Genomic DNA, 22,823 nt, shown 5'->3' with positions numbered 1-22,823 from the left:
TGGGAACGGCTGGTGTTTTCCAGGAGAGTAAGAAACTTGTGAAAGGAGGAGGACTCAGGAGGGGGGCAGTGGCTGTGGGCAGCTGCAATTCAGCTCTCCTGAAGAGCTTATTGCCTGCTTTGTTTTTGCACCTCTTTCTGGCATTACAAAAGTGTGTTACAAATTTTACAGAGGAAGGGGAGGAAGGGGAGAAAGGAAGAAAAGGGGAAGGGCACAGGTACGCTGGCCTAGGGCTCTGCAGTCCTGTTTGTCCTCGCATACTCTTCCAGCTCTGATTTCCTGTCCATGGCGAGTTGCAGCTCCTGCTTGATGATTTCAATCTGCTTCTCCAGCTCGGTCAGCTCTTGCAGCACTGAGGTCCTGGCAGTGTTGAGAGACTCTGCCTTTCCGTTGGTGGTTAAGGAAGGCGGAGTCTCTCTCCTCCCCTGTGGCAGGGGGATGTCCTGGTGCTGATGGACTGTCACCTCATTTTGCCCCTCATCAGTGCAGATGTATTTTTTCCGGTGGCAGTTGCCCAGGTTGGCTGTGTTCCACACCGCATGCTGGCTGTTCCCTACGTGAGCCCTGAACAGAGAGAGAAGAGTTAATACCAAATCAGAACCTGCTCTGTTGTGTGTGCAGACCTCCCCTGTGAGCCATCCTACTGGAAAAATATACAGGTGCTGTTATAGATTACATAGAAATATTATTCCTTTATCCCTGGAATTATGTTTTCTTGCAAAGCACAAATCATGAATGTAAATGACCAAATTTTTGTGATTCAACCATAGCAAGAGTCTGGAACAAAATCCTGAATGTCATCTGCCACAAAACAATTTTTTTTTAAGTTATGAAATTATTACTCAGCTGTAGCTCAGGAAAATGCGAGTCCTTCAAAGCTTTCAGAAAGCTTTTGTAGTTGCAATGTCCAAGTTTATTACAGCATTAGTCCTTTGTGTATTACTACTCTGTGCTGGCTCGGGCATTTGCTCTCATGAAGAAGGAAAGAGACTCCCTAGAGTTGCTTTTGGGAGGTGGAGGGGGAAGGTTTGTCCTGTGGTCACTTGAAGACTCGCTGGGGAGGTGCTTGTGCTCTGGGGATGGACACCAGTGATGTATATCCAAGCCTTGCAGGTTCATTCTTGAGCTTCCTGAGAGACCTAGGGGACTGAGAGGTTGTTGTGTTGGGGCAGAAATTCCCATCTGGGAACTTTTTCAAATGCTTCAATTTTTTGTTTTTTTCCTGAAGAAATATCACCATAATCTTTTGCTTCCAGAGAATCTTTTCCTTCTCTTTGGGGAACTTCCCTCTGCTGCCCTCTCAAAATCAGGCCATTTCCTGGAATTCCTTCCCAAACTCAGGAGTATCCCATGGCCTTCACTCTCCAGCTGGAGCAGAAGGAAGCCCAGAGTTTGCTGTTGTGCGAGAGGAGTTTCTCTTTCTGCCCTGCTTTCCCCTTGGGGTAGGTTTGTGTTTGTTTATTTGATCAACTCGGAAGGAGCTGCGTTTCAAACTGTTCCACCCTCAAGGTCTTCTGTGGATATCCTTGGACAAAAGGGCTCTTTGTGTGAGCTCCCAGTGTCCAGGTTAAGGAAGGAGGTTGATATTTCAGGGTGCTTGCTGCTGAAAACATTTGGTTTCTGGAGGAGCAAGGAGCTGGGAGTGGATGCTTTTCTCACCTGCTTGCAGAAGAGGAAGTTGGAAAGTGGAAATTCCATTCAAGGAGGTGGCCATCGCGAGTGTTTTCCCAGAGATGGGCTGGCAGAGATTCAGTGGGGGAGGTTTCAGACAGGAGCAGCAGCCCCTGCCTGGGTCATGCTGCAGGGAACCCCAGGAGGGAGGTGTGAGAAGGGTTGTTTCTTTTTGTGCAGATCAGCGATTTTCTCCTCTTTCAAAAGAAAAGGTGGGAAGACTCTCAAGTCAGGGCAGGTGGTTTTAACCAAGGCTGGAGTGCACAATTAACGCTCCAGTTTCATCAACTTGGTCAAACCATTTCCAATCGGGCTACTGATGCTGAGCAGCTTTCCTAGTTTTTGGAAAGTTACTGTCTAAAAAATCTCCGTGAACTTTCTTCCACGTGGATAACAGCAGTAGCAGAATGCCAACTATTTTCTGTATCCTTGGTGCTTTTAAGAGTTCCTCAGTCCCCAGCAGGAATGAAAGCACACGTAATAATGCAACTGATTGGAGAGCTCTGCGTTGTGCCTTGCCACACCCGTGTTCGTGACAAGCTGGACTCGCCATTTGTAGGTCTGTGGAGGTAAATTCATCCAAATTCTGTGCCAAGAGCAGCCCAAGTGCTGAGAAGAGCAAGGACAGTGTGTGCGTTTGCATGCACACACCCGTGGGCTGCCTGCTGTGTGGGCAGAAGGTTTTGGACAGCAGTACATCTTCACTTTCCCAAGCTGGAAGAATCTCTGCATGGCTCTTTTTCTAAGCCATTTCCTGAGGGGCTTATGGGCCATCTCCTCATGTTACAAACCTTTTGCACTGCTCAGTATCTGGCAGATAATTGGGCTGGTGCTTTTTATACCATCAGAGATCCAGAAAACCCTATCCCCTGGCAGATTCTTCCTCAGCTGAGTGAGTGCCTCAGATGGTGGGAATATTTGCACCCAGCGAGGAGGGTGCAGCAGGAAGAAAGGTTTTCCATCACTCAGTGCCTGCTCTTGCTGCTCACAGATCAAAAGCCAGGAGTGGCTGTGCAGAAGGAGGTGGCACACTTGATGGTTTTTGATAAGATGAATGAATGAGCAGAGGAAATCAGTTGCAGGCATTTTTGTACGCTCATGTATAAAGGCAGTTTAGAGGTGCTCACTTCCTTATATATGCTGCCTTTAATGCAGTAATGTCAAAGAAACACAACATACATTGACATCTGTGGCTTTCATTCAGGCCAAACATCCAACAACGTCCTGTTTTGTGTTTTCTATACTCCATGGCTGGACAACTCTGTAGAAAAGCAGTGCTGCTGCCTGTGTCCTTACAAAGTGCACCAGTAGGGTTGAATTGCTGAGCACCTGCAGAGTTCCATACAATGCTGTGCATTTCTGGTACCTGAATATCACATTGTCTCCTTTTCAGCAGATACAGGTTATGAAAATAAGGCAAGGTTGTTACCTAATTTTTTTCTTCCACAAGAGTTGTTGGGCACAAAGGTTTCTGAAAGGACTGCATTTTCCTCTCCCCAGCTTTCTTGTTGCCTGATCTCTTTCCCTCTAAAGCTGCCTCATGGAACCCTCGTTCCCTGCCATTTCTTTAGCATGGGAGTCATTAATTCCTTAAACACAAGGCAAATTGACTCGTACAAAGCCTGTCTTTGGAATTGGATTTTTTTTATTAGCTATACATAAAATCATGGAAGAACAAGATTTCTAGGTTTAATACTTTCTATGGAAAAAAAAATTCTGCATTCCTCATTTGGCACTTCTACAGTTTCCTTTTTCTTTTTTTAATTCTATAACCTTGGGAGTATATTAGATCCATAACTAGATATCCAGACACAATGTATTCAATTTCAAAGTAATTTTTGTAGTTTGTGTTTTAAGGTATGGCAAATGTCCTACCTCTTTTCTACTCGTTTTTTCTTAGGCTGATGTTTCTCCTCAATAAATGAACTGTTCAGAGCACGATGTAATCTCTAGAGTGAAAAGAGAAAAATAAATTAGTAAAAGCAAGATTAAAAATAGCTCCACAAATAGGTAAACAATTTGGGCTTTGTCTGATGGACTTGGGCATAAATTATTTTGCACATTGAGGAATACAAGCAATTGTCTGCGCTTTGTCATTACAACAGATTTATTTTCCTGCAGTTTCCCAAAGAAGGGCAAGCTGAAAGGCTGATGAATAGTTTGGGAACAATCACTGGTGTAAAAATTGGTTTTAAAATATTTCTTTCACTGTGCTACTTTAAAGCAACAGAAGCTCTTCTATTTTGTGCCTTTTGCCACAAAGTAACTTCTTCCTTTAGAGCAAACACCCAGAGCAATTCTGTCCCATTACTTTCTCTAGAATAACAAGGGAGGTTACTCAGCACTTCCTGAATGCCTTACAGATTTGGGAACCTGTAACAGTAAGAAAAAATGTTCTCGTTTGCTAGTCCAGACTAACAACACTGCTGCTTCTGTCATCCAAAAAAGCTGAGCTGTGAGGCTCCAAGTGCAAATGGAAAGGTCCCTCTTGTGAGATTTGTAACTGAATATTTGAACTATTGCCTCTGTGCTTCCCATTCCATCCTTAAGTCAGGATCCAGTCCATTCTCTTGATGCTCTAGAAGCCACTGTCACCCTTCAAATGCCAACTGTCAGTGCCCTTAAAACCATTTATACCTTGTTCTTGTCCAGGCTTTCTTAGTTAGCCACAAGACCCTTCAGAACACATACCTGACTGGTATGGAGCCAGTACTTCATCTTGGATTTCTTTTTGATGCGTGGCAGGACCAGTCTGTACACGATGTGTTCCCCAATGGTGGTGAGAATGGACAAACCAAAGCCAACGCACAACATCACGAAGAGCCCTGAGAAATGCTTTATCCCCATTTGCAGTGTCTGTGAATAGAATCAAAAGGGGAAATTAATGCAGGAGGCTGTCAGTGAGGCAGATGCTTTGTTTTCCCATGTGGAAATGTGGTCTGACTAAATACACAGTGGTGAAACAATGCAGAACAGTCTTGGTACAGTTCACAGCAAAGCCTTTCTGTGCTGCTTGGTGTTCACTTGGAGCAAAGGATCTGTCATGGGAAGAGAATCAGCCAAACACCAGGGAATTTTTGCCATCTCCCTAATGAGATGAAGTGTTAAACATGTACAAGAATCCAGTGTTTGTGATGTCTTTGCATTTGTAAAAGCAAGTACTGCTTCAAAGAATGTAGTAAATGAACTGCAAAGCAAGTCCTTCATCAGCAGGGAGCTAATGTTTATATTTTCTGGGAATTGATTGTTAACTTTCCCTCTCCGTGCTTTACCCTTGGTGGAGGGTCATGGAGAAAATGTGAAATTAGTAGCACAAACATGGCATCCCTTCACTCCCTACATTAACATGACTGAAATTGTGTTTGTTAGGAACTCTGACTGCAAATATGGAAAACAGGAACACTCCCACCTTTGTTTTGCCTACCCACCATTTTCATGTAGGGTTGGAAACCTTTAATTAATTTGTCTTAATGGCATTAATCATGTTTGAACACCAAAAAACTGTGTACAGCAGGAACCTGTACCACAAATACCTGCACTGCAATGTGTGGGTGAGGTATGCATGTTACCTTTATTCTCACACCTCCGTAACTTAGTTTATCAATAAATAAAATCCCTTGCTAAAAATTACTTCCCACAGACTAATGTGGAAATATTTACAGGAATACAAATTCCAGTTGTGTTGTTCTATTAAACAATGTTATTCCCCAAGCAAATTAGAGGGAAAAAAAAAGGAGCAGAGTTTGGGTGGGGCTGTGTGTCACCTGTGATGCTGTTACCCTGGACAACTGACCTGTTGCCTTCCTTGTGTTCATTTTCTCAGTGGGTGGGGGTGTGGATTGTGCTTTACTATGATTATTTCTATAAGCTGGAAAAAGAAACTGGAATTTGTCAAAAGGTAAATCACAGAATATTTGTGAACTCTTGTTATGAGGTCTTTTTAAGCCACAGAGCTGGTAAGTGATGGGTCCACTGAAGTTGAGGGCTTGGAAGTCCCATTGTGTACTTTTGTTGGGCAATTGTGAGCAGTATTTCTCTCTTCTGGTTTGCATATTTCATTCCTGGTTTGCATACTTGATTTCTGTTCTTTAAAACACAATGGTATGAGATGGCATATCATGGGTTTTTTACAAGAACAGAACTTCAGCAATCTACCAGAGTGAGAACTTTCCCATGTGGCACTGGCAATGTACTCTTGTTTTGGGGATTCTCTGCCAAAATCAACCTCCTTGTCCTAAAGCACATTAAGCAGAACTTTTGGGATGAGAATTTTTTTGCCAGTGAATAAACACTTCAAGGGTGTTGAAGGGTATAATGGGGGTGTAAAAGCGATTTCTAAAGAAACTTACTGCAGCCTGGAAAGTGAAAAACATTGCAGAGTGGCTCTGGGATAGAAGCGTGTCAGAGTTTTGGCAAAAGGGTTTTCTGATGCTGAGACTGCATCATTTCAACCTCAAAGCAAAACTTCCCTCTCCACATCAAATTTTTTTATTGACAAGAACCTGCTGTCCCACAGTTTGTCCTTCCAGTCAGGGGCATAGGAGGGTGACACAAAGATTACAGGTGGTAATGCTTTAAACCACTCCAGAACCAAAGTGCTTGGCAGGAGGTCTGTGTGACCTCTTTCTTTTAACTGGCAGTGAAGCCCGACTTTTGGCCAAGGTAGCACAAAATCAGGGTGAGGTCCCATGTCTGACCTTCTTCTCAGAGGTCTCACAGCTAATACCTCAGTAGGGCCCATCTTTGAATTCAGCACACATGCAAGTTTCTGTTAGAAGCAAAAAACCTGCTATCCCAACTACCTGAACATGCTGGTTTAAAGGTGCTTTTGCCAGCTCTCCAGGCAGCTCTAATGCAACTCACTCCCTTCCCAGAAAGGGTGTTCAAGGGCAAACATGCAACAGCTTACTTGGAGATGCAGAGTTAACAGTAAACATAAGAACAAACAGAACAATAATTAAAAGGGAATATGTTTGCTCAGTCATCTGATGAACACACCTATCTACAGATGCTGCCAGGCTCCAGCTGTTGGATGTCACAAAAAGTAACAATCCATGGGTGGTTCTTGCCATGGGATCTAGGTTTAATGTAATATCTTAAAAGTCTAGCCATTCAAAAGAGTAATAAAAACCCCTACTGCAGTGGGGATTCCTGCATGCTGGGATGTCTCCTGCAGCCTGGGGTCAGTGTTTGATGCCACTCCACCACTGCTGCAGGGAGAACACTTGGCCAGCTCCTTACATGAAAAATAACTCCTTTGTCTTCAGCAAAGTCTCTGATTTATGCTGATGAGGGTCTGGCTCCCTGTCCTGTCAGCTCTGCAGAATTGTTTTCTGCCTTCAATGGAAGCAGGTGGAAGAAATTCCAGCACTGTCATCCTGGATGAGTTTTTCACCTGTAATGGATGGCTTTTGAAATTGTCCCAAACAAGACATCTTTTCCTAGAAAACGAAATGCCAAAACAAAGCATCAATAATATTTCACCTAGCAATAAAGAAGGTAATGCATCAGAAGAACTGCCTGATAAAGGCTGCACAGTAGGAGGAAATTTTGGAGACTAAATTAAGTGGGAAAACAAGGTAGGGGAGAAATAATTAGCACAGTGTGTCCTACAGTGTGTGGAGTAATTATATTTAGCAGTATCAGCACATTCACAAAATATTGTAAAATATTTAAAATATTTTAAAGTGGCTGTTTATCAGCTGTCCATAATTACTGTAGACACACATGTGTTAAATAATGAAGGAAACCATCTAACAGAGGCACCTCTCATTCTTATTGCTTCATGCTGATTGCAGGAGCAAGCCCTAATACTTACTTTGTAAGTAATTTATGTGATTTTAGGTACATATGTAGAATATATATGGAAAGAGCAGAAATGAACTGGTTTCTCTGCATTCTTTCCCTCTGCATGGTTTCCTCTCTGCCCAGGGGTAGGGGTCAGGACAGTGGGTGTGGGTGGTTGTTGGGGGAGTGCTGGCAACAGAAAACAAATAGATGGATTTCTCTAGTGCACTATCTTATTTTCTTTTCCTTTTATTTTCTTTTTTTTTAAGGAACGAAAGGCCATGTGGTGTATTCTGTATTAAGCCAGGATAAAAATACAGTCCTTGCTCCAAGTTTGTAACCATAAATTCAGGAAGTAGCTCCCTGCATTTTAGGAAAAGGAACTCAGTTATGGCCATGTGATAGCTCTGGAGCAATAAGCAGTGTAGTCAATCCTGGGATAATTACAGCTAATGGGTGCTAAGCACCACAGTGGCAACAGCCTCCAGGTTGTCTCCCACTGACAAACTGGGGAATTGGCATTTTTTGAAAAACCAAGTACAAGTGCAGAAGTGGAGGTATCTGCTTTTTCTTTTTTTTAATATATCCTTGGAGAGACTTTTCCAATTTATCAACCCATAGCCACAATTGCTATCTAAATATTTCCTGCTGTTTCCACTGTAGTCATATGTTTTTGGGTTTTTTTGAGCCCTGAATAGAAGCAAAGAGATGCAGAGAAGACAGTCTGACATTTGAGTTCACCTTGGAGCAGGGAGCAGAGAAACAGCGCTTAGTAATTTCAGCATTTGTTTTCATGGCAAGAACTCCTGATTTGCTCCCTACTACAGGAGACTGTAAATGCTTCACTCTTCCTGGTTGCACTAAGTCATCAAATACTCCTGCAGTCCAGCTTTCACTAATTAGAAGCTTGTAAAGATTCTTGTGGATACTCTGCAGGTTGGCAGCACGGCAAAGATATTGGTGCTACACACTGCTGAACCCAAGCACTAAACAAGGGTATCATGTGTGTGTTAATTACAATAATAAGCTGCATTTTTTGGATTGCATTTTCCCTGTATGGATTTTAAAAAGGTTTGCCAATATTAGGAACTTAAGTCTTGCAGCACCTGTGTCAAGAAGGAATTAGCAGGGATAAATGGATATGAAGGGCAGAATTCTAAACTCATTTACACATCTCAGTAGACTTGCAAAATCCTACTGATGCTGATGCTTTTATTTAGTCAACTAAGTGGTATTAAAACATGTCCCCCTCTCCCTATTGTAGCTGGAGAGAGACTGTTATATTTTCAATTGATTTTCATTCTTATGGCTTTCTGTGCTCTCAAAGAACTGACAGCCTTAAAATAATACATATTTAATCTCTTCAGGGGGATTATCCTTGGCAAAGACTGGTGACCATGGCTTTAGAGTTTCAAGTGACAAATTTCAAGATAGTGTAAATATTGTCTTGCATTGGCAAGACAAGTTCCTTTCCCTGCTCATTGTGTTGGCTTTTGCACAGACCTGGGAAAACACTCCGTTGTGTAATAAATGTTTTATTTTCTACTCATCAATTTTCCAAGCCTTGTCAGTATCTCCTCAGTCAGTCACCTTTTTTTTTGTTTGTTTTCAGTTTTGATGGATGAATCTAAATCTATTACTCATTTGCAGGAGACATCCTCTCCTGACTCTGTTGACAGAGTCAATACTCATCCACTCCTTTCTGCAGGACCATTGTGCAAAATATTTTTTTCCACAGTGCAAGTCCAGAACCCACTGTCTCTTGCCAAGCTGAAATAACCCTTTCTCAATGCAAGATCTGTCACTTCATGAGACCCTTTTTCATAACATTCCCAGTCTCTCCTGTGGGCAAGGGCCAACTCTCCTCCCCAGACTGTGGGGCAAAGCAGAGAAAATTGTCCTGGTACAGCAGAACATTTTTACCCTGTTCTTTGTGTTCGCTTTTCACACTCTGGCAACAAGGTACTGTGAAAGGTGACTGATGGGCAGCTGCTATTTATGAGCACAGGGCAGTTTGTTTCCTCTTTGGAAGTGTCTGCATGGCCTTGCCTTGACACCTGCAGTGCACCAGGGACAAACATAAACTAGAGCTTCAAGGTTGGAGAAGTCACTGCTGAGTTGTCAGGTGATGGGTGTAACAAAAAGGGAAACTACAGGTTGACCTTTAAGGGCACTAGGAAGAACACAGAGCAGAAAGGCACAATTTTCTGGAAGACAGCTGGATGAAATCGTGGCAAGATGGATGAGGCACTGTCTGTTTTTGCCTCTTGTTTGATGCTGAGGCCAAAGATCATCAATTCAGGCACAAGACATGGTGAGTTCAGCAAGTTCCTGCCAAGACTCGAGAGATGAGCAATCCATGATCCCACCACTGATGGGAGATGAAAAAATGATTAGTCACCATCCCTGGGGGGAATTAAAAGACCTACAGATGTGTCACTTAGGGACAGAGTTTAGCAGTGGACTTGGCAGTGCTGGGTTAATGGCTGGATTCATTATCATAGAGGTCTTTGCCAACCCAAATAATTCCATGATTCTAAGCTGAAAGAATTTTATTTTTGCTGTGTGGCTGGTCTGGATCAGATGGAAGGCTGGGGTCAGGAACCAATCCCCACTGTTAGCACTGACCTGTCCCTCAGGCACTGGCAGGAGGTTCATGGCACTGTGCCTTCCCCAGCATCACCATCCATGGAAAGAAGTGGGACTGCAGTGACAGGGTCAGTTTGGGCTGCCATGGTCTGTGTGCTTCCATATATTGTTTTTTAATTGTCAGGTTAGATACCATTTGTGTGAAGCATCAGCAAGTTCTTGATATTAACAGCTGGGATAATGGCATGTGGCAATATATAATTTTTCATTCCATGTGTTGGCTGTTATCTGACTGAACTGCCAGTCAGTGTGGAAATCACTCTAAGTTCTACAGCTCCAGCTGTCTGTGACCATCGTGAATATAGAAGGGAGAATATGTAAGCCTTTCAACTGAAATAGAAGATACAGTTTCAACAGTAACATTTTTTTAAAAGCTATGAAATTGTGTGCACACTCAGCTCTTCCCAAACCCTGACTACTCCCTGGACCAGGAAGGGTTCTTCTTTTTTTGTACTGTCCTGATAAACCCTGCCCTGGTCATCACAGCCTGGCCTGAGCAGCCAAACCCACTGACTGCAGGCAACTTGCTTTCAGGCATTCCCCTGCCTGCAGCCCTGCTGATTGGGTACCAGAGCTGTTTTACTGCCAGGAGCAGAAAGTTGCAAAGCTTTTAGTTCCTAAAAATCACAGAATCATAGACGGGTTTGGAGTGGAAAGACCTTTCAAGCCCATCTAGTCCAGCTGCCCCACAATGGGACAGGGATATACTCCATTAGAACAGCTTGCTTGGCACCTCAAATGCTTCCAGGGACAGCTGAACACTCAGGAATGGGATAGCCACCACCTCTCTGGGTAGCCTCTGCTAGTGCTTTTCCACCCTCTTTGTATAAACCTTCTCCCTGGAGTCTCTCCTGAGCTTGGGTGGAGCTAATGGGATGGAGGGGCAAGTCCCAGGAGCCTGACTCCTTCTGAAGAGGCATCAGTGAGAACAACAGTAGGGCTGTTATTGATGCAAAATGAAAACAAATTACACTGATTATGTCCAGATGTGATGTGAAAATCTAATTCTGTCAACCTCTCTTCCCTCCTGCACCATGTTCTGCCCCAAGCAGGGAGCTCAGCAGTTTTGCCACAAAGGAATTGCTTTGAAATAAGAGCATAACAATTTTAAATCAAGAGTACTCAAGCAATATTGCTAGAGGTTGGCACTCAACAAGGACAGCTACTGCTACCCAAAATTACCTGCAGCAGAGAGGGTAAAGTGCAATTCACACTGCAGTATTCTTTCCAAGCCTGAATCAGCTGCATCCCCCATAAATGATCCAGTGTAAAATCAGTAAATGGCCAGGGTAAGATGCCTTGGGTAAGTGGTTTTGCTGGCGAGGCTCATACAAAACAGCAGAGTCAAGCACTTCTGACCTCTGCACTTTCAGACTCATCTTTATTGGTTTTCCAGCTTAAAGAGTCACTGCAAATCCTCCAGCCCCAGGCTGAATCATATCTTTCCACAACAACTTTGTTTTGAAATGTAATTCAGAATGAACAAAGTGCACATCCACCACCAGACAGAAAGAAATGGGAAGAGCTAGCAGTGAGTTCTGCCACAGGAGATATAATTTCCCAGTGTAAGATTAGTAAAAGATGGATCTCAAAACAAATCTATAGAAAAATTAACTTCACTGGGCAGGAGTGACAGGTGAATAAGAATCAGGTACAGCTAAAGAGGTAATGACAAAAAAGGATGATGGATATTCCACCAATTTAAAGGCTATACTGATCAGTATTTCACCTGCATATATCCCCATTTTCAGGTTATTACTCTTGGTCAACAGGTGCAGTGTGTCACAGACCAAATTTATCAAAAAGACATAGAAAAATACAAAGCCTTACTCTTGCTGTCAAAAGGCAATTGCTGGGTCTCACTTTGGTATATAACCCATGTGAATGACTACCCACTGAGAAGCTGAGACTTTTTCAAAAAATGAATTATCTGCTTCTGTGTTGAACATTGTCCACACTTCAGTGAATCTGTAGAATACTACTGTGACTGAGTGCAGGGAGTTAAATTACAGAGATTTCTGGACTGTACAGGAGTAAGTGATACAGACCAACATAAAGGTAAGTCCAAGAATAATTCCCATGCTTCTTCCTGTAACAGTGGGCAACCTGTGCTTTAGACAGTGTTCGCTGCTTGGCAGTTTAGTTTAGTAAATTTGTCCCAGCTAAGAGAAATCACATGTTATAAAATCTGCAAGTTCTTGGCCAGAAGGAGTGGATGAAGAGGAGGGGATGCATGTGGGAGATGTGTTAAAAGTGAGGTGACTCAGGAAAGTGAAGATCTGGACTTAGCAGAGCTTACCCCACAATGGCACAGACTTGCAAGTTGTGCTCTGCTTCTGTTCACTTTCTGATTACATAAGGACCTTTGAGTGACATTTTAGACTCATAGAATCCTAGAATAGTTTGGGTTTGAAGAGACCTTACAGACCATCTAGTTTCACCCCCCTGCCACAGGCAGGGATGCCAGCCACCAGACCAGGTTGCTCCAAACCCTGTCCAGCCTGGCCTTGGACACTCTCAGGGTTGGGCAGCCACAGCTTCTCTGGGCAACCTGTGCCAGTGCCTCACTGCCTAAATGCTTAATTAAGTTCTTTATATCTCATGTAAATCTACCTCTTTCAGCTTAAGGCCATTCCCCCTTGTCCTGTCACTTCAGGCCCCTGTGCAAAGTCCCTCCCCAGCTTTCTTGGAGCCCCTCTGGGCACTGGAAGGGGCTGTAAGCTCTCCCTGGAGCTTTCTCTTCTCCAGGCTGAACACCTCCAGAGGTCCCAGCCTGGCTCCAGAGCAGCTCCAGGTCTCTGATCACCTCTGTGGTCTCCACTCCAACAGTGCCACATCCTTCTCATGTGGAGGATCCTGTAGCTGGGTGCAGCACTGCAGGTGAGGTCTCCCCACAGAGGGCAGAGATGCAGAATCCCCTCCCTTGACCTGCTGCTCTCCCTTCCTCTGGTGCAGCCCAGGACATCTTTGGCTTTCTGGGCTGCCATCTTGAGCTTCCAATCCACCAAATCCCCAAGTCCTTCTCCCCAGGGCTGCTCTCAATCTGTTTCGTATTTGTGCCCTGCCTGTACCTGTGCTTGACATTGCCCTGACCCAGGTGCAGGATGTTGCACTTGCTGAACTTCACAGTCTGAGACCCTCAGTTCAGACACATGAACCAGCCTGTTGGACCTTAATTTCTGAATAAAAACTCAATTGTGCATGTTGAATTAGTGCAACTGAAGATCAAATAAGGACTGTGGTCAGATAACCAGCCTGGGAGCAGCTAGACCTGCCCTTCTTTCTGGACTTCACATGGAGCTTACACTCAAAAGACTGAATTACTTTAAGGCACAACATGTCCTCTGGCTGAGACCCCAAGCTTAAGGCCTCCCCTAAAATCCTGCGCTTGAAACCTGTTCAATACTGGGAAAAAAAAAAAAAAAGGAATTCCATGGGACTACTCACAGGTCAAAATCTGAATTTTCAGACTGAAGCAGATTTTGTTCCCACCTCCTCTACCTTTTGGGAGGAATCTTTTGTTGATTATTTACCTCTCCTGGTAACCTTTTGAGCAGGGACCCCCACATATGTACCTCTACTCACAGTTGTTACAGGTAGGCATTACTCAGGTGCTAATACTTTACTCCTTGCATCCCAGTGGATCATCTCATGCTCCTCCCTCTGTGCACCTCACTCTACTGAGTTAAAGAAGCAACCATATATTCTGGGAGAAAACCAGTACTAATTAAAACTGCATTTTTAACTGGAATTCATTCTATGACTAAGGATGCAGAGCATACAGCCCCAGATGCATCCTCTGGGGTAAGACACAATCAGAGGAAGCTCCTTATATCACATCACTAGGGAATTATTAGGAAGCTGAGTTTTTTCAGCTGTAAGAGCTTTGTGCTTTAAGACAGAGGTAATTAACACCAATACCACACAGTAATTTTCCTGAGATCTAATTCAAAAGATTGTGTTAAAATGTAGAGTAACAAGAGGTCATTGAAGAAAGTGCTATTTTAAAAAGACAATTCCCTTTTTAGATGATAATATAATCTTCAGATAAGCTAAATCAGAAAGAGCAGTGAATACACAATTTTGTTTAAGTTTGCTTTCTTGTGTTGAATTAATCACATAAAAAAAAGAAAGAAAAAGTTGGATAAAAAATAAATTGAATTTTCTTCTATAAATGCCTGATGTTAAAATGTAATTTATTTCATATTGACACAATTGTAATGAAAAAGTAAAAAATGTAGTCAGACATGCAGAAGTACCCCAACAAATTATGTATTAAAAATTCCAAATAAAGATTGTCATATCTCCAAAAAATGCTAGCTTTCTAGTGATTCAGTCAGCAGCCAGAGGTTGCAGATGAGGTGCTCAGGCGACCATTGAAAAGTGGGAGTCAGAGCCCCAGGAAACTGTGCTTCTGTTTGATGGGAGAATGGCTGTGCTGCCTCTTCCTTGGGGAAAACACAGGGTGTGTTTGTCATTTGTCTGCACACTCTGAGAACGAGACAGCAGAGCTCTGTGTCTTGTAGCAGTGAGAACACATAGCCCACCCCTTCTGGAAGACCTTGACCTAAAAGATTATGCTTCAAGCTTCAGACATTGCTGGTGCTTTTGATCCCTCAGTACTTTATCTTTTTTTTTTTTCACTTGACAGTCAAGGGAACTTGAGGGAAAATGGCTATTCTGATAAGAGTCATCTTTTTCTCATAAATAATGGCCTACTTCTTCAGCTGCCATGAGCTGGCATAACCCCTCTGATTTGGTACTGGGATGTAAATCCATGGAGATTTACTTTCATTTCCCATAGATCTACATGGAAGTGAGACCTACTCCCCCTCTCTTCTTGGCATGATGTCTCAGCAGGCCAATTCCAGCCTGAAATCCTGTCTTTGGTACAGGTGGCTGCCTGCAGAAGTGGAAGGGCGTAGTAAAAATTCGGGATGTCCTGAGTTCCACCTCTCTCTGTGGATGGTGATACACACAAAGTTGAGTGGAATCAGACAGGTTTGCTAGATTAGGATTTTTAACCTGTGCCAGATTAGGATTTTTAATGCCCTTTCCATGCCCTGCCTGTGTCTGGAAGAGCTCTCTGGTGCCTAACTCAGCAGGACAGTCCCACTGACATTCTCTTCCTGCTGTGATCCAACTGCTGCCCAGGCCAGCAGCTCTTGCCTTTGAAGCCTCCTCCTTCCCTTCAGCTGCCACCCCTTCCTGCCATGTGGGCATGTCACTGGGAGTGAGGGGAAATGACTGTCAGCTTGCACAAAGCCTCACTGGGGTGACTCGAGGTCATGGCTTACCTCCGTGACGGCGAAGCTTCGTTTCCCACAGGGAACAACCTTGTACCACTTGTCGTGCAGAACATCCATGAAGCCGTGGGATTTGTACTGGCTGATCAGGTCAGAGATGTTTGAGGTGAGCGGGGAGTTGGGGGGAAGACCAATGCCATATCCTAGAAGGGAAAACAGCACAATCATCTCTCTTTCATGTTTGGATTTTGCTGAAGTATGCTCATTTTGGCATGGAAGAGCAAGCTGGCACTCTGTTTCAGCCAGCCAGCTCAAACCTGGCTTACTGTGGTCTGAGAATGCTGTGCTGTGCAAAATTAAGTCACCCAATACAAACAGAACAAGGAAATTCAAAATTATTACTGCCACACAATATGTAGAACTGGAGGTTCAAAAACTTAAGATGGATGTAAAGGATTAATAAATCTGCCTTTTTACTAGAAACACAGATTTTGCATGCCCTTGCTATTGATCCTTTCAGCAATTCCAAGGGGCCTGAATGCCACATAAACCATTCTGTGATCCTTTCCATTGTCAGAGGTGTGGATGTGACTGCAGTGTCAGATGTGACATTTTCTTCCTACGCATCTCCTGATGAGGAGCTGCATGCATGTAAATATATACAGGAGCAGTCCTCATTGTTATCACACAGCAATTTACAGCCTGGGGGCTTTGCTTTCAGTTCATGCATTTCTGCTCTGGCACTGACAGGGACTTTCAGATACTAATAAATGCAGTTTTTTAGCCACTGTGTTGTCTTTCACCATGCTAAAGTGCTGGTAAAGGACTTAGTGTAAGTGAAAATGAATTCAGTAACTCTGAATATGGTATTTCTATTTGCAGAATCTGGGGTTTGACTTTAGAAATTCTAAACAAAAACAATTGATGCCTAGAAGACATGCACTTGCATGCCAATTGCCTGCAGAGATTCATTTCTAGTCCACTGTGGATTTTTGCTTTTCAGTTCAGAATTCAGAATTTCAGACTGCCTCCTTAAAAAACCCCATGACAACATAGGAAGAAAGAAAAAACCCTGACAAGCAGACAAGTGCTGAATTTGCCATGACAGTGTCTTTCTTTTCAATGAATGATGAGGTGATACGCGTACCAACAATGCAGTAGTATTGTTGCTGAGTTTTTTACATTGTGCCTGTAATTCCGCCTGAATAAATTTGCTCACCTAGAAGGATTTGTTTCACAGTTGGCCCAGCTAGGACTCATAAATATCACATTTTCAGCATATATTCTTTGTAATTGGGTGATACAAAGTCCAGCCATCCAAAATCACATAGTTCAGGGTTTATTTGTTTGTTTCTTTTTCCATGTTGAAATTTAATTCACTTAATTCATAGTTGTGGAAGCTTTTGGTTTCAATTCAGCAGAGCTGACCTTTCTGAAAGGGATTTATCAGGTCTCTGAAGAAGGTTTTTTCAATGTGTGATGGGAGCAGTAGGAGTGATTGGCTTTGGGAGAGGAAATTGGAAGCACCAGACCCTTCCACTGTCCATCTATCACAAAAGTGGCTCCAAAAATCCGCTGCCCATGTGCTCATCCATGCTGGATGTGCTTCACACCAGCCTTGCTTCCAGGCTGCCTTCCGAGCTGTCCTCGCTAATTCCTCGAGGCTGCAGGAGGGATGCACTAGGGCAGGCTCCCTCCTCACTCAAATACAGATTCACTGGGAATCTTGAGCTGACCTTTAAAATGGGAACAGGATTTCTCTGCTTCAGATGAGAGTAGAACTGCAGAGCTGCATTTTGAACACGTTTCATTGGGTTTTGAACACATGTCAACAAAGTGAGCTGCAGAAGAGAATCCTCATTTCAGGGGCATCTTTATCTTGTGGCTAGCAGGGAAATGGGTCTCTGCCTTCTACTTGTCTGGAGACAGACTGAGCACTTGGAATAATTTCTATATGCAGCATGGCAACAGGTCATTGAATCACAGAATCACAGCATGGTTTGGGTTGGAAAGAACCTTGAAGATCATTTACTTCCAGCCCTTGACATGGCGAGGTCTTCCACTAAATCAAGTTTCTCAAAGTTCCACCCAACCTGGCCTTGAATAGGTGCTAGAAGTGATCTGAGAGCTCAAAAAACATAAGAAAACTCTGGAGCTTTTGCTCTGCTCAGTCACTGAAGATTTTATCATAATCCTCTGGAGGTCCTCAGTTTCACCTGTGTATTTTCACAGAGAATACACAGCACAACAAAGCAAATGCAACACATGAGGAACATGAGAGCAGTGTGTTATAAAACTGATTATTACCTTCAATGGCAAAGGGTTTTCCCACTGTCAGGAGCTTGCAGTCAGCATCTATTGACACTTCATAATCTAAGAGTGCTTTATCCATGATGAAGGCATCGAGTTTCTCTGGATCATGCCTGTATTCAACATCAAAATCAGAAACAAAATCACAGTCTAAGACTCAGTGATGCTCACTCAACATTTGCCTGTGCAGTTCTCTGGAAGATTATTGTTGGAAAACAGGGACTGTTACTTGCACATCTGCACTTAAAATGAAAACTGATTTATATTTTGATAGAGGGAATTGTGCATGAAATGCAAGCTTTGTCCATTAAGAGCAGTTCAGTGTGCTTAGGACTTATTTTGCTACCACAAAATACTATTGTTCTGAAAGACAAAAATCACTACAATATGTTGGACTTTGACACATTTAAAAGTGAGCACAAGACTTTTGTGGAAAAGATAAAAAACTGCTAAAATATTGTCTCTGTCTTAGTTTCTCTGTGATGTTAAACTTGGGGATATTAAAGCAAAAACACAGAAGGATAACTGGGATAATTTATTCAAAGGTGTTTTTCTTCCTTTCTCCTTGAATTCAAGGTAAATTATTTCCTTCACCCAATTCAGCTTTTCCTTGTGTTGTCTTCGCAAACGTGGATGACTAAATTTTACTAAAATAATAATTTCTGAACAGCATGCTTGCATAAAATGATACAAAAGAACCATTGTAGTGCCTGTTCTCATCTGATCCAGGGACTGCACCCTCCATTCCTTTCCCCTTAAAAGTCTGTGTGTTTCTCCTGATGTGATTACTTTATTGATTTCAATCCATTGAGTCCAGTTTAACCCAAAGAACAGCCATGTATCTTAATTATCAATAGGATGGGTCTGGAAAAACATATATAAACAGGGAACAATGGGAAAAAACTTCTGATGAAAAGTTCTCAGGCCATCTGCTAGACACCTTCTACAAATAAAATGAACTAATGATTTCAGGCTTATTACCACCCCTCCTGTTTCCTGGAAGAGCTGTGTGACTCCAGACTGTTAAGCAGGAATGCCTCTGAGGCACACTGATATGATGATTCCCTAAAGCAACAAGACTTTTATTACTTTTTACCAGTCTAGTGCTTCTTTTATTCATTTTAATGATAAACTAAGGTACCTTTCTGAGCACTGTCTTTCCTCCTGCCACACTGAGGAACCTCATTTTCAGCTTTTGCTTGGACTGGATGTTATTTTCTGGATGTTTCTTCCTGCCTCACAGAGGGTTCCCAAGCTCAGGAAACTGCCAGGAGTTTATACACTGCCCTTGCCTGACAACACCTCCACACCCAGAGGAGGTACCTGGGCATTCCCACCTGGCCCAAATGTGCCTTAATCAATTCAACTCCACGTTTTGTGGGACCCTCAGCACTGGGAAGACCAGAAGGAGAGGATCAGTAGGACCTCAAGGAGAGGATCCACGGAGTGGTGGTATTTTCTACTTAATCTCTGTCTGTCACTCTTTTTCTCTCTCCCCATCACCTTTCTCCACCAACACCACCCCCATCTCTCTCTCTCTCACATTTACTATTAAATAAAATCCATACTACTGACTTTGGCCTCGTTTGCACCTTAATCCAGTCATCTCCCTCAACAATTTCAATAACCAGGCCGCAACGGCCGCGCGCAGGGGCTCACTTCAGGTAGGCCACCCCGTCGTTGGTGGCGGGGACGTTGTAGCGCCGCATGTACTCGTGCATCTCCGGGAAGCTCTGCCTCACGTAGTCCTCCGCGCTGCTCTCCCGCACCGTGCCGAACCGGAACCCTTGGGACGGGTGGTGCAGCTGAGGGGAGGACAGGAGAAGGTTAGCAGAGCCATTCGCCTCCCATCACATCTGGCATCTCGGTCCTGCTGTGCCAAGCGCTCCTCAGAAATCCTGCCTCTCCGGGTGTTTTCCTGCAGGCAGCTTCCCATTCCCCAGGAAACACCTGGAAAGACTTTCCAGGTGGCTAAACAGCCTCTGTGTGTACTCTCAGGGTTTTCTTCAAACATGGAAAACAATCCCCATGAAAGAGCCTGAACACCGAAATGCAGGTGTTTACTGGGATTATTTGTCTCTAGAATGGACAATGTTTCAGAAGTGCTATGACAAATCTCTGGGCTGGCTACAATCCACTTTCTGGGGCTCTGGGTAGCCAGCAAAGGACACAGAGCCTGAATTTGTTCTGGCAGAATATGTTTGACTGATTCCTTAAGGGTACAATTTAACCTTCTGCAGAAGGGTGGCACCCCCAGTTCATTCCTAGAAGCCTAGGCAGTATATCGTAGTCTTTGCTATCATTCTCCACAGGCAAGCTGAGGACTGAAAGGCTGTGTGCACCAAAAAGTCTCCCCTGGCAGAGAGAAGGAGGGAGAATTCCCTTCTGCACAGCCCAGGCTGCAACCATGGCTATAAACACACACTCTTTGGGTCTGTGCCCTGCCTTTTTCTGAACTGACCCCACGCTCTGTAGTCCCAAGGAGCCCAGCTAAGGTTTCACAGCTTTCTAAAGCTTCTGTTTGCCTTTGGAGCATTTAGTGGCTCGTGGGGAAAGTCTCACACTGCCACGGAGAAGTCAGGCAGCATCTTTCACCATGCCAAGCACTTCCTCGAGCCGGCTGAGTGCTGCCAAGCCACACTCATTAAAAAGCCTTCAGCAACCCACCAGTTTCTACAGGCCAAGCTTCCGGAGCACAGGAAGCCAAACAGAGCTAAGGCTAAAGCAGTCGTGTTGGATTTGCTTCCCAGGAAGCTCATGGACATCTCAGCAGCTTGCAAGGATGATCTCACCATGGCCACACTCTGCTTGGCAAAGACCAAGCCAAGAAGCATTCTGCCAGTCCATCTGGCCCTCTGCATTATCATCTAAGCAGAACAGAGTGCAGGGCATTACAAAGCTGTAAAAAGACCTTTCCCAGTCTTCTCTTCAATGACCCAGTGGATAAAAGAGTGTTTGTAGATTTTTTAAGAATAGCAGAGGTACAATGCGAACTCACAGTCACCCAGTTTAGTCTGAAAAGGAACAGAAAAAGTTCTTTTGGATGATGTTTCAGATGTCATGGAAGGTAAGAATATTCTGTATTTCTGGTAACTTCTACCTGAAAAGTGGGGAGGAGGTTACCACCTTGTGCTTTGCTGATCTGGTCCCTCTGTTGCCTCCCAGGAATGACACATGGATGCAGCTAAATGTAAGTCTGTGGGCATGGAGGGAGTCCTTGCATATTTTTTTGAGGTGTTCTGGTGTAGATGGCTGTGGGACAAGCAATGCAGGGTGTGCCTCCATCTGGAGCTGGCCATAGTGCTGTGCCAGAAGGACTGTGGGCACAGAGGGAAATGTTCCTGCCTGGGAGTGTGGGAGCAGCCTTCAAGTGCCAGAAGACATAAATAACAGGAGCTGGGCTGTGACAATGCATCATGGAGACTTCCAGCACAATGCTGCCAGCCCAGATCCTGAGGCACTGGAGATGACCTGCCTAAAGAAGGAATTTGGAGTGGGATTCATGCCCTCTCTGTCCCAAGAACATCATCACCCCCGTCAGCACTAACTTTTGTAGGTTTTATTTCTTGGCAGTTTCAGTGAAAAGACCAAAAACCCCATTAAGACCCAGCACTGAACACTGCCCAACATCTTCCTGGCTTCTTGCAAGTCACCTTAGATGTTTGTTGTGACGTTTGTAGCCCATCTAGTGATGCCAACTGCAGTGCAACATCTGATCTCCAGACAAAGTCTGACTTCACTGGAAAGCATCTCTCACTCAGACTGTCACCAATGCCTACATTTAGCTCAATTTTTAAGCCTGAATGAGGAAGGCTGGTATAAAAACGGTAAACTGCACCTCCATGCAGTTTTCTATCCTAAATCCTTTACTGAGGACTGCCCACGCTTCACTTTGTGTTGGGCACGCTGTCAAATTTCACCCCAAATGATGACAACACTGGAATGTTTATTAGATCAAAAGTCCTTCTGGCTTAATATCTTGTCTCTAGCAACACCATATGCCTGGTGGGAAGTCTTGGGAAGTCTTGTAAGGGAGTTATTCAGTCATCCTTTGCATCCAGTGCTATACCTGCTTCTGGTAATCTCTGCTTTTCCTTCAGCATCATTATGTGTCTGCAACTTTGTATTTGATGAACTCCTTTTACAAAGGATAAATGCTAATAGTTTTTTAAATCCTCTGTGTCTTTCAAGGACTTCCGTTTTCTTCCTACTGCTGCTTATCCACAGGAGGAAAAGGTTTGCTTGCAGCTCTGTGGATTGACAGTGCAAATGCTGCCAAAAGAACTTCACTGATCATTTGCTAAGACTGCTAAGGGTTACTTGCTTCAACAGAAGATAAAAACTTCAGGATGGAAACAAGACTCATCACTTGTCATTGCTGCTTTCTTACCTTCTGTAGTCCTCTCCTGGGAAGATTATGTGACAAGATGGAAACCACAAATATCTGTGTCCTGACAGGATGGGTAAATGACATAGTCTTCCTGTGAATCTTACCTTATTAGTTGTCTCTTTTTTCTAATCTTTTCTGTTTCTCATGCTCTCCTTCTTTTGTGTTTCTTTATGTTTTGAAAGTCCTGTATGAAAGAGTCTTTCTGTTTTCTATAAACCAATAACAGATTCTTAATGCCTAGGGCTTTGGAGAAACCACAAACTGAAAAATCAGCATTTGAAGAATCAAGAATGGATTCTACCTGGTGTTTTTTAACTGCTAATCCAGGAGAGGCACTTACTTACTTTTATGTCAGTAATTGCAAATATAAAGACCAGCTTATTGGAAGAAATAGCTGCTGAAATTAGAGGCATTTCTGCTATGTGGAGACTGTGCACTCTCCTGTGTTTCTACACACTGTGTTTCTTCATTCAAAGCTCTGTTAGTGTCAAAGGTGAACAATCATCACAAAGCAGGAAAAAAGCACAGAAAATGTTGACACTTTTTGTATCCAGAACACCTGGAGGTTTGCTGGTGATTCAAGTATGATTAAAAATAAATGAATGCAATAGCTGCAGAGCCATCTCCAGACATGAGTTTTCTGGGCAATCAGCTTAGACAGCCTTATGAAGTCCCTGCAAAATCAGACATCTATGGCTGTAAGAAATGGGAAGAACAAGGTTTGTTTAGACCTGGAGAGAGGCTTTGAAGTCAGAAGTCCTGGCCTGACA

The 22,823-nt window shown here is 43.6% G+C and overlaps 1 protein-coding gene across 1 annotated transcript in view; it reads right to left on the bottom strand.

The window, feature by feature from the left end:
• Positions 1–6: 6 nt before the first annotated feature.
• Positions 7–22,823, bottom strand: part of GRIN3A (glutamate ionotropic receptor NMDA type subunit 3A) — a 41,622-nt gene continuing 18,805 nt past the window's right edge. The window contains exons 3-8 of the mRNA XM_085047896.1: positions 19,323–19,468; positions 17,661–17,776; positions 15,405–15,556; positions 4,363–4,527; positions 3,547–3,620; positions 7–564 (exon numbers count right to left, since the gene is read on the bottom strand). Coding sequence (XP_084904022.1) covers positions 228–564; positions 3,547–3,620; positions 4,363–4,527; positions 15,405–15,556; positions 17,661–17,776; positions 19,323–19,468 — 990 coding nt within the window. The 3' untranslated portion in view covers positions 7–227. The remainder of the gene's footprint in view (positions 565–3,546; positions 3,621–4,362; positions 4,528–15,404; positions 15,557–17,660; positions 17,777–19,322; positions 19,469–22,823) is intronic.

This window comes from Lichenostomus cassidix, unplaced genomic scaffold (assembly GCF_008360975.1).
Source record: "Lichenostomus cassidix isolate B80296 unplaced genomic scaffold, HeHo_3.0 HiC_scaffold_443, whole genome shotgun sequence".
Lineage (NCBI taxonomy): Eukaryota > Metazoa > Chordata > Aves > Passeriformes > Meliphagidae > Lichenostomus > Lichenostomus cassidix.
The sequence above is the reverse complement of the archived record's forward strand: the minus strand, read 5'-3'. Positions and strand labels throughout refer to the sequence as shown.